Source organism: Pelophylax lessonae (genome assembly GCF_965119305.1).
Source record: "Pelophylax lessonae genome assembly, chromosome: 3".
Taxonomy (NCBI): domain Eukaryota; kingdom Metazoa; phylum Chordata; class Amphibia; order Anura; family Ranidae; genus Pelophylax; species Pelophylax lessonae.
The window spans coordinates 243,424,504-243,437,234 of NC_138770.1; the positions used below are offsets into that span (position 1 = coordinate 243,424,504).

The following is a 12,731-nucleotide window of genomic DNA, read 5'->3' on the forward strand; positions in this document are numbered from 1 at the left end:
CAATTTACATTTATCTCATGTGTCGGCAAAACCTGTCAAAAGTGACACATGCTGATAACAGAGGAACAAAGCACCAAAAAGAAACACACTTAGAGCTTTGGAGATAGACAAGTAAACACTACAAATATATGTGCTTTGTTCAAATTTCATAACTGAGGTTTACAATCATGTTAAATGTATTGGCTACCTTAGGTTTTTTTTAGGCATTTTTCCTTTGCTTTGACCTGGTGATTCAGCCACTAACACACTTCCTGTCTTAAGGTATCTTCAATCTTGAATGAGGAGCAATAGAGACACCTTTGAACAGCAGCATTGCCAATCTGGAGAGAGGGTAGTGTTAGGTGCACTAATAAATTTAGATGGACTTAAACAAATTAAAGCCGAACTCCAGAAAATACTTTTTAGGCAGTTAGAGGCATTTTTTTCCCTTTTGGGATATAGATTTTACATAAAGGAATAAACGCTGACCATTATAAATAGCCATCAGTGTTAAATGGCTTGCTCCAACCTCTAATGGCCAGCTTGGCTGGTAAAGGATGTTAAAAAATAACAGATTTACTAGCTGGATAACCAGGTTAAAATGCAGGAAAAAATTCAAAAAAATTTAAATGAATACAGCCCTCACATCTATGAACTGGAAAGCTACAATATAATACGGTTTTGATTTTGGGCTTAGATATCTTATTTAAATCAAAAACCTAACAATATGGAATTAAAGCATATACAGCAGTGCTCCAAGTGATGGGATCTTTATGTGCTTGTGTAAAGGTTAAAGTGACTCTGTCCAAGGAAAACTATGGGAGCTACCATTGTAGAGAATGCCAGCTACCATATTTGGCGTGTCATTTTTTTTTTTGGGGGGGGGGGGCGAGTATCTAGTTTTGACAAGTACCTGCTCCCACTTCCGCTCAGGCCGACTAGGCGGATCGAGCGGAAGTTCTCTCCCCCTTCCTCCCTGCAATCTCCTAGGACACGTTACAGGTCCCAGAAAATTGCCTGGCCCCTAAGGAAGCGCAGCGCAACTCGTGCATGGGCAGTGTGCACCTGGCTGTGAAGCTGCAATGGACAAATGTTGTTCGAAAATTGTCTTTTACTTTTTACATACAATTTTAAAATGAATGTAATTTCTAAACGATAACCAATTACACTTCCTAAAAATTAGTTTATCGAGAAAAGATTTTCTTTCTGTCCCTTTGAATTTTTCTGTCACTGCAGTTTAAAACGGACATTGATTTGACCCCACTAACGATTAGAAAACAAAATGAATTTTCCTAAAACTAAAATTTCCGAACTAAAATCTATACATGTATGGCCAGCATTAGAGTAACAAAAAGAAATAAATGAGAGTCCATAAAAAGTTTAAAATAGCACTGACTAAACCATCAGTCCTAAAATAATATAAAATGTAGAACCATCCAATCACAACACAGTCCAACCACTGCCACTCCCAACTAGTAGTGAGGCTCTACCATGATTTCTGCACCAAGCTTAGCATTAGCAATACCCCCAGCCACCCCTTTAGGAAAGCATCACCTATAGATTTCAGGGCTTTGACCTGTTGTCAGAATTATGGTATCATTGTAAACCTCTTCTAGTCCCAAGTATTGTCCACATTTCTATCACTGAACTCTGCTGCTGGCCAGGAGCAGAATGCAGCACAGTGTGCGGGCCAATAAAACTTTCATCTGCAGTGCAGGTACCAGCTTCACCTACCTCTTTGTGCCATACACCTGATAAAGCACTTTGCCTGTGGGTATTTTATGTTTTGGAAGCTAACACTCTTTTGGTTCTCACCATAAACATCCATTCCCTTTTCCATACATCATAATACACACTTCACTCCCCACCCCAGATCCATAAGAGTTACCTAAAGAGCCTTTTCTATATTTTAAAACCTATAGCAGAAGGTTAGTTCCCAAATAGAATAAAAAGAGCCAAAAATAATGCTTTTCTTTACAATAAACTCTAACGAGCAGGGCACACTGATTCCTCCTGTATTGAATTGTATTGTAACTACTGTTTGTCCTCATGTTGTAAAGCACTGCGCAAGCTGTTGGTGCTATATCAATTCTGAATAATAATAATAACTTACCATCATCTATGATGTCCTGTGCGGCCACTGAGTTTGTGTAAACAACCAGGTCAGACAGCGCTCGACATAATTTCATTGTCTTCCTTCGACGACCAAGTCTGTTAAGCGGTAGTTGTAGAAAAACCGTTAATAGGAATCAATTACATATTGACATAGGTTGAAAGAAGACGTACATCCATTAGCTCTACCTCTTTTTGTAATCTAAATACTAGTTAATTTGGTAGAAGGCCAAAAACCTTTACAATTTACTGTAATATGTGCTTTAACAAATCCTACCTAACCTCTACTTGGCTAAATACAGTACCTGGATCAACACACTAAAATAAGACTAACCCAGCATCTGACCTTCATTTAAATCTGCCTTGAGCATACACCAAATCTCTTGGAGAAACGCGTTGTGCAGTTTCACAGCTCTTGCAGTAAAGAGCCCCTTTCACAACAGAAGGTTAAATCTTTTCATCATGTCAAGACCTTATGTCTCCTGTGGTGACCATAATTTAACAGCCAAACAGGATATTCTATATAGGTAATGCATATATTTACTATTACAACAGAGAGAAAGATAATAATAACAAGTTGGTAATCCTAAAATAAATGTGTCCATTTAAATTGAAGCGATGCTCACTGCTTTTACAATCATGCCCAAGCCTGGGGGACACCAATCATTTGTAGAGAAAACAGAAAAAAGGTTAATGCACCAAGTACTGCAAAAACAACTTTGTAAAAAGGTAGATATGTATGACTTCCCTGGACACTGTTTACATTCTGACAGCATAGATACTGTATTTTCTGGCGTATAAGACTACTTTTGAACCTCAAAAAAATCCCCCAAAAAGGGGGGGGTCGTCTTATACGCCGAGTATAATATCTCCAAGGTAACCTAAGTATAAGTATTACCATTAGATGAAAATTAGGGGGGTCGTCTTATACGCCCAGTCGTCTTATACGCCGGAAAATACGGTAAATTAAATTAAATTGAAATTAAATTAAATTAAAAAAATTGTTTCTTTTTTTGGTGCAATTAGCCTTAGATCCATCTTCAGAACCTCTTTAAAATATACTCTGAAACAGATCACACACAGAAAAGTACTTTACATACAAAAAAAATGATTAACAGAGATAGAAAAAAGGTCAGTCCTGCCTGACAAAGATGGAGTACCCACTATTACTCAGTACAAGAGGCTGCATAGTTCACAGGGGTCTCCCAATCAAAAGGAACCCCTTACTTTAATGAGGAAAGCCTCCTTTGTAAAAAATAATTAAATGACTAAATCAAACAATACAAAAAATGGATGTATACAATTATTTCTACAACTGCAGTAGGTTGGCCCCTCTCCAAATCCCAATTACATATATTTTGTCTTCCTATAGAAATGCAATAGATTGAAAATATTCCTGGATTTATACTACTCATTTCCTTGGTGCCAGATGCGCCACTATATCAAATATGTTTCCTGCACAACAATAACTGCATATACACAAGTGTTTAGTGGTGAACACGATAATCGAATGTTTCTGCATTTATATTATACAAGTGTTTTAAAGGGGAACTGAAACTATTTAGTTAAAACTGTACTGATTTTTTAAATTAAACAATGGTCAATGTATGTATTATTATTATTTAGTTAAAATCATTTAACATTTAATATAGGATAACTCCTCACAATGATTTTGGTTTCCTAAAGTGAAAACACCTAAATAGTTTTTCTTTAATTCAAATTCTTCATAGCATATCAAAGCAACAGAGCGAGGGTTCAGACATCTGACCTATTCAGCTTTGTATGTATTTAGCCCGATTAACATGTGAAAATGAATCTAGAGCATCGCTTCCTCAAAACAAACACAAAATACCATATAACAAAAGTAAAAATGCATGTATATTTGTTCTACCCAAATCAGGCAAAAAAACAAAATGTTTGTAGACTATTTCCTGTGATGGTTGAATGTTTTAAATTAATTTAAAATTGAAAATACTGCATTTGTCAATTAGATAGTGCCAAGGATCATAGGGATTTCCTATGATATTAAGCACCATCTAGTGGCCAAATGTATAAACAGCACTTTAGCCTTTCATGCCAAACCGTTTATGCAACATGGAAAGGAAATGTATAGTGGGTTTGTCCTTTTTTTGCCTTCATTTATTATGCCAGGAAAATTAATAAATAAATAAAAAAAATGGAATAGTTGGGTGAATATGAAAACATGCATATTTATATTCTGTTTTCTAACCAGCCAGAAGATGAAACTCTAGTCACCTTTTCACATATTCAGCTATTTCAGTGCTTAGGCCGGCCATAGATGGAGCGATTTTTTTTCAGCAACCATGGGTCAACCATAGACATGGTGAGAGTTTATGGGGGAATCCCTCCCATGGAGCTATTGTGTTTGTGGAAGGGTGTCAGGGAGTAGCTGTTCTAGCTGGGTGAACTGGGAGCCGCTGTCAATTATTGCATGAAAAATCTGACAGGCTGGTACCCAAGTTGATCGATCAGTCAACTTGGGGTCATTCGGTCTGCCCATACATGGTTTAAATCTCAGCCAGTCCCTGCTGAACCATCTATGGCTGGTTTTAGCTTTACTAAAAATAAAGCCCATTGTTTACAGTTCTGAACAGTGACTGATCCTTTATCAGAGGATTTATTGGGTGAATTTTATCAATTTCATAATTGTTTATTGTGTTGTCTCTTTAGATAAACCACAGTTTTCTGAGAATCCTTTGTCATGTAATAAATGTTTGTTTGTAAAATAAAAATTGTGTGTATGCAAATATATGTATGAAACAACTAAAATAAAAAGGATACTCATCTTCTACAGTTATCTTTTAATGATGAATAATGCCATGATACCCCAAGTTCTGGCACACATTTAAAACAGCCTCGCCTTTGATATAATATGCTATTACTACCACTCTTACTGTTACAATTATTATTACTACTACTAATAATAATAATAATAGTTATTTTAAAAAATATATTATTATTATTATTAGTAGTAGTAGTAGTAGTAGTGGTTAGAGTAGTAGTATTGTTTCAAGAACAAAACAACGAATATATATGATTTGTATTTCAAATTTTAAATGCATGAGTCCTATAGGGATCTGTAGTGGTACATTCATTTAGCTAAACAGTACATAAACTTTTTCCACTGAAGCCCCATGATCATCATCAAAAGTCATGTCACTACTGAGAAAAAGAATGAATTGTAGTGGCACAGGAAATGTTACAAATACCTCTCCGTAATTGTGGTGCCACCTCACCCTCCTCCCAGGAGTGACGTGGCTGCGTTCCAGCATTGTGATCTTTAATGTAAACACAGAGCAAATACTCTGGTAGGGGAGATTAAAGGGAGCTAAGGTGCAGAAAGAACAACTTGAACGATTTAGATACTTCTGCAAAGAATTATGAGCTGCTTGACAGTGCCTGCAGCTACTGAGGTAAGTAAGCATTGTTTTAAATTATTAATCTGATTGTTAGGAATACATGAATATTTTAATGCCTATATCCAATCTACTTTATTATATTAAAGGATTTTCTGCGCTGCGGTGTGATCTTTATAACAAGTGGCAGCCATCACATATAATTGGTATACTCAAGAAAAAGAAAAGAAAACGTGCTGTGCCAATGGTTCTAATGAACAGTAATGTGAAAAAATATCCAAAAAACAACTTGTGCAAGTGTAATCAATAAAATAAAGTAACTGTGAATAGAAAAGTTAAAAAATAAAGCATTATGCAGGAAATTTGACAAAAACACCTTCATATGTGAAAAAGCAATCCTTGTAAAAGAGTGTTCAAAGGTGAGCCACCACCTCCCCATAAAGTTAACACTCACCAGATGTGATGGCAGCCATTACAACAGCAGGTATGCCTGTGTCTATATGACAAACATCATCAGCAACTAAATACATTTTGTCCAGTATCAGCAACAGAGCCTCAATGGGATTTGGCTGGAGTGAATAAAGCTCACCAGGAGCCAAAGAGATGCTCTAATAGTGTAGTATTTATTGCATGTCCATACTGACATACATGCTGTTGTAATGGCAGCCATCGCATCTGGTGAGTGTTGACTTCATGGGGAGGTGGCGGCTCACCTCTGAACACTCTTTTACAAGAATTGTTTTTTTCACACATGATGTTGTTTTCTTCATGATTTTCTGCTAAAGACTTTATTTTTGAACTTTCATGTTCACAGTTATTAATGAACACTTGCACAAGTTGTTTTTCACATCACTATTCACTAGAACCATTGGTGCTGCACATTTTATTTTATAAATGTACTTTATTGCTAGCAAGAGAAAAAAGAGAAAAAAAAATCCCTTGGCCTCCACTCACTTGATTTAGCACTTTTCGTTTATTAAACAAATGCTTATACAGACATATCATTAAGGTACATGTCACAGTTGGTGAACAGTAAAACTGGCCCTGACACTGGTAAATCCTTTTGGTTTATAGTAAGCCAGCATATAATTTATTATTTGTGTTGAATTGCTTGTGTTAAAAGCCAGAGGAGGTTAAATAATGCATGCATGTCTTCCTAGCTGGTTTTTCTGACTTTGGCTTTTAGTTTAGAAATTTTGAGGAGCAGCTTATGAATTCTACATCAGTGCTGACACCTGTAAAAGACGACCAGCTATGAAAAGTAGAATAGGTTTAAGAGAAGGAAATGTTGTCAAGTTGTCACTGTAAAGTTAAAAAATGCTTTACAAATACCATAAAAAGAAAAACATTTAGAAAACTGAAGTGGCATCGTCAGCCAACTGGTGTTCTTGGCCATGTGCCACGTAGCCATGGAGTTTTAATCAGCCCACTGCATAAGGAGTCTTGCTCTGCTTGTTGCATTGTTATTAATGTGTGATGGTATACACATATCAAAAAAGGGAGTGAGACCAACTCATAATGGCTGCAACAGGTCAATGGAGCAAGTAATTAAGATTTCACTGCCAGAATTTCTAAAAGATAAGGAACCAAACTCGACTAACTGATGTCTACCCAGAAGTGAAATATCCATTAAGAGTGGAGAAGCATTCTAAATCAATTGATAACTGTTTACATTTCTCCCATGTTTGCTGCACTGTTACTTTTTACTATTATACACACTTACTGTAAAACCGAATTTAAGCCATATATTTTATTACTGTTTACAAGTAAATCTGCACAGTTATAATAATGTAAAACTGACCTGCAGGATAAGCAAACAAGGTCTAAATATAAGAGTCATGTGAATTCTTACTCGAATCTGTGGGCTTTCTGTATTTCTTCCAGATCTGTACAATAATTCACAGTGAAACTCAGCCTTTGTGTAGAAGCTTTCTGTAATACAGGCTGATCTTCACTGCTCTCTTATTAGGCATTATGAGTAGCCTTGCATCCACCTGACTTCTGCAGACAGTCTGTAGTGGGAGGATCTGTTGAGTCTCTCCTACATTGCTTATTTTCACTTCTTTTACAAGCTAATTTATGATTTGCCAAGGAATTTGGTACACAAAGTGCAGATTAATATCACCTGTGGCTGCTGACTACTGTGGCTACTATTCTACCATTTCAGTTCTGGCCTATAGACAAATGAGCTGAGCAGATGCACTACAGTTTTGTCTGGTCATCACATGACACCCTTCCAGTTACACGCCTCACGTGCGCCCTAGGGGCCATGCTGCAGTGTAATCTGTCACCCACTGTGTCCATTGGATGACAAGTCTTTGTACCATGCCTGCCCCAGTACCATGTGATTATTGCGAGCAATCACAGCGATTACATGACAATTGTACACAATAAAGGCCTTTCATACATAGTCATTGATTGTGTACTATTGTGACGATCTTTGTGATTGGTCACAGCTGTCACGTAGCACACCCTGTGAATGAAAAAAAATTCATAAAAAAATGTTTGATTATAAGGGCTCTTTCACACGGGCGGTCCGATCAGATTCGCCTGTCAGTGGCAGATCTGATTGGATCCTACATGCAGCTCTATGGGGCAGCAGATGTCAGCGGAGATACTTCCGCTGACACCCGCTGCCATCCGTTTCCGATCCTGTCCGTGAAATCTGGATGGATGGAAACCCTATTTTTCCATCCGTTCAGGTATCGGATCGGATCGGATGAGAGCGGACAGGCGGTCCGCTCTCATCCGATCCCCCATAGAGAGCAGCGGGGGCTGTGACACCTCCCTCTCCGCACTGCAAGCGGAGATGGAGCTGTCATTTGCTGGCTCAGCGGGGATTGTGGATCGATCCCCGCTGAGCAGCACGGATCTGCCTACGGAGGTGGACCGTGTGAAAGAGCCCTAATAGTGATCATCACCGTTAGAAGCAACCATAATGTAACTAAAAAAATCCTGACCTCTTCCCCAGAGTAGTACAGTGTCACTATAGGAACACTGCACTGCCCTGGTCACAGTATTTAAAAAAAAAAAAAAAAATCGTAAATAAAAAGAAAAAAAAAAAGATAAAACATTATCTTTATTATTTTATTATTTTTTTTATTTACATACTATTACTAGTCAGTATGCCTGATCACTGTTAAACCAGTCATATGATGATTCTGTACTGCTCTGGTTACAGCATGTAAAAAAAAAAAAAAATGTGAAACAAAAAAAAAACATTTTATTTAACTTCTTTGGTTTCCAAAAAATTGTGGCAAAAAACTCACCATGCCTTCGATTAAATACCTTGGACTGTCTACTTTCCACAAAGGGCTCATTTGGGGGTATTTGTGCTGTCATACCATTTAAGAGCCGGTTCACACTGATGCGACTGCTCCTTCATTACATGCGATCGGCTGAGCGGTGCGAGTTTAGCCATACACTTTGTATGGCTAAATTCGCACCGCACCCGCAGCAAAGACGCACAGGACCCTTTTTTGCAGCCGCATCAGGATCGGATCGCACAGCGGTTCACACTTGTGCAATCCGATCCTGTGCGAACTGCAAGATCACACTGCGATATGCGATCAAACTGGGGGTGTCGTTAAGATTACATTGACACCCCCAGCATATCGCATATGGCAGTGTGAACTGCCAGGGGTGCGTTTGCGATGCGGGAACAGGCTGCGAATTCGCAGCCTTCCCGCATCGCATAAGTGTGAACCGGGGCTTAAGGCCTCAAAAATTAGCTAGGCACTTGGATTGATCAATTTTCAAATAAATACTGTGTACCATAAGTTGTAGGCTCTATAACTTTCACTCAGACTAAATAATATACACCGATTTGGGTTATTTTTACAGAGGACGTGTAGCAGATTACTACTGAATATTTCCTATATTTATGAAGAAAGATTATTTATTTGCAAAATGTTATAACAGAAACAAAAAAAAATGTGTTTTCCTAAAAAATTTCAGCCTTCTTTTTATTTATATACCAAAAAAATCCCAATGGCGATTAACTACCACCAAAAGAAAGCTCTATCTAAAAAAAATGATAAAAATTTCATTTAGGTAGAGTGTTGAATGACAGCACAGAAAGCTGAAAATTGGTCTACGGCAGAGAAAGGGTTAAAGTGTCCTGTATTGAAGTTGGTAAGAAACGTTTGTACACCAAGTTCAGATTTAAGACTAGATATTTAAACCCTTTCATTTTTTTTCTGACCAGTTCTCTAAAAGCCTCATATAAAATTTGTGTAGTCCATAACAGTCAGCCTGGTTCCAGCTGCCATTTCACTTCTTTGGAATTTGAAATGTTGCACCTATTTACAGCAAAAGATTTTTAAAGACATTTCTCACAAGGCTAATGAACCTTCTTCTAAGATAATTTGAACTTGGAAAATCAATGCAAAAGACTGAAAATATAGCTTTATTTTTAGTTAAATATTGTTTATATTATAAACTGATAAAATAACCATTTGTTTCTCTTTTTATTTCATAACTTTAGAGATTAGATCTTGTTGAGCAGCAATAGTATTTGCACTTTATTTGGTTTTACCTCACTCTGTAAATGGTATCAGTATGATAATTTGCCGCAAGGATGCATAAAGCTAGCCTTAGATATTGGAAGGCAGGCTCTGGCTGTGTTGGGCCAAGTTTGGTTTTGAAGTTCATCTATCTTTCAATATATTGATTTCACTGTATATAACTACAAAGAAACTATGTGAGAACTTGTGATATAGCATTTGCCGTTCCAAGGTTTTCAAAACATCTCCCTGCCTGCGAGTAAAGACATTGGAATGTGGATCAAGGCTTTCCCATACATTTGATTTGGGTGGCACTTTGCCCTTGAAGTCCGAGTCCCTAGTGTCAGTGTTTGAATACACGAAAGGCAACTACCATTGCTGTGAGACCACCAAACAATGAAGTTCAAAACAGAATATAGCAGAATAAATGTCATACTTTTTAAAGCAAGAACACCAAAATGAACTGTTCTTTAGGATTTTGTGCCATGTTTGATTCTCTATTTTAAAGCAGGGTTGCATTTATATCTGAGTTTTCTATCATTGAAGCATGTTTGCACACATCCTTCAGAACTCAAAGAAACATTAGGATCACCTCTTTCATACAGAACATCTTCTTGTTTTACTGGTCTTAACCTAATTTAGAACATTAGGAGAACAAATAAACAAACCATCAAGTGCTTGCACTTTCACTAAATGTAAAAGCAAAAAATGCATGACTGAGAAGTATACAGGGAAAAGCTGCTGATTGAACCGCTCATAGGTACAGGCCTATTGGTAAATCCAACCTTGTTCTGGAGAATGTTAAGTGCATAGACTGCAATCTACCAATATGTCAACACATGACGTATGGGCTTACTAACATATACAAAGGACACTGGGTACTATATGATGTTTTTTGGATGCTATCTTACCTGTAATGGGCGTTTTCAAAATCTTCTTCTCCACCAATCCAAGCACAAGTAAGTAAGATGCCATATGTGGCTTGGCTCCACCTACAGCAATTAGGAGGCAACGTATTGAATCTCCCTGCCTGCCCCATTTCAATTCCAATACTTTTCAACAGTCATGAAAGAGTTACAGTGCACAATGGTTGTCAACAAATACAGAAAACATAGCTGCACTGGTGGAAAATGATTACTGAACAAATCAATTGGATTTTGAGCTCCTAACCTACATTATGGCTGATACTAGGCTGGATGAACACAAAGAAAATGTAATCAATTCTCATTCTCTAACAGTCAGCAGAGGTGAGGAAGATGAATTAGGAGTGGAAAAATGTATTGCATGTACGTGGTTTGTCTACAGCAGACACTTTGCACATTCCACAGATGAAAACCAACACAACATGATAAAAATTGGACAAGTCTTCTGAAACTGTGTCATGCCCCTAAATCAGATGGTGATGGAATAGCGGTCACTGTCAGATGACATGACAAGGATTCCGTGCATATTTTATACGCTTGTTAAACATTTACGGTCTGATCAGGTGACATGCCTAAATTCCTGACACTACTGTAATGTGAAGCTGGTCCCTGTCATAGATGGGATGAGACCTTCCAGGGCTAACACAAATTGACTTCACTGTCAGAGGTTTACAGATTAAATATAAATGATCAAAAATATATATTTGCCAGATAAAAATGTACAGCTTGATCATATATATGTTGTTCCTTAATTCTATAGTTTATGGGTAACTACATAAAACGTTTCTTAGCCAGCATATGTATTCTTTTAAAAGTCATAAAATGATCTTTCAGTTAGGCTAGTGAAAATAAAATAATAATTGAAATTGATCTGTATATAGGGTTTACATACAGCAGGTAAATGCTGAAATCAGGTTTGTACTTGACTGGGCTTTCTGCTCTGTAAACTGGTGGGTGGAAGGGAGGGAGTGCTTACTGGTTTACAGAAGTGAGATAATACCGGGTGTAGGAGAAAAGAGACAGGGCAGATTCACAGGCTGTGAAAAGTGTTGTCATGGCCCTTATAGCATGCAGAAATGTAACAAAAAAGGGGTGGACAAATAAAAAATTTCAAATATGTATTTTTACTATTTTTTAACTGCATTTACATTTACTTGATCTGTTTTTTTTTTTAACTACCGGACCAGAAGAGGAGTATAGGTTACAGTAAAAATTATATTTGAATTAGGGAATAACAGACCCCCCCTCCCCCACATACCTACAGTTGCCAAAAAAAAAAAAAAAGATTGTTTTTTTTGGCCTAAGCAGCTCAAGGAGAAGTGGTATAAACCCATCAATTGATCAATAAGCAGAGTAGAAATAGAATGGGGCAGGCATAAAGCAAAAAATTATAGGCCCCAAACCTTATCCTACTCCTTAAAGTGTATGTAATGCTAAAATGTTAATTTTTTTAGATTTAAATGAGGCAAGGGTTAAACTCTTATAGTTGTGGTCTGTGTCCTGGTGGGGAGATTTACCTTAATTTACTGTCCTAAAGACACAACAGGAAATGAGAGGAAACCTATCCAACTGAATTCCTATCTGAGAGAGTTTAGAGAGTTGACACATGAATAAGTGTCAGAACTCTAAAATGTTGGCATTACCAATTCATTTCAAAGTGGTTACTGCTGTAATGGGGTAAATCTCAGCAGAGAGACAGTAATACTAACATGATATAGGGTCCAACCCTTCCCCACTTAAAGTGTTACTAAACCCAGAAACCTGCATTCACTATATCTGGTCTCCTACAGTACAAAAAACACAGAAATGCAATTATTTTAGTAAATATAAATTGC

General features: G+C 37.2%; 1 protein-coding gene across 3 annotated transcripts in view; it reads right to left on the reverse strand.

Annotated features, from left to right (window-relative positions):
• PLCH1 (phospholipase C eta 1) overlaps positions 1 to 12,731 on the reverse strand; it is a 264,244-nt gene that overhangs the window by 35,845 nt on the left and 215,668 nt on the right. For 2 of the 3 annotated variants that reach the window (XM_082251170.1, XM_082251168.1), the window contains 2 exons: positions 10,885 to 10,965; positions 2,093 to 2,190 (listed from right to left, as the gene is read on the reverse strand). In XM_082251170.1, coding sequence (XP_082107296.1) covers positions 2,093 to 2,190; positions 10,885 to 10,965 — 179 coding nt within the window. The remainder of the gene's footprint in view (positions 1 to 2,092; positions 2,191 to 10,884; positions 10,966 to 12,731) is intronic. The other variant, XM_082251169.1, reaches the window with a different exon arrangement.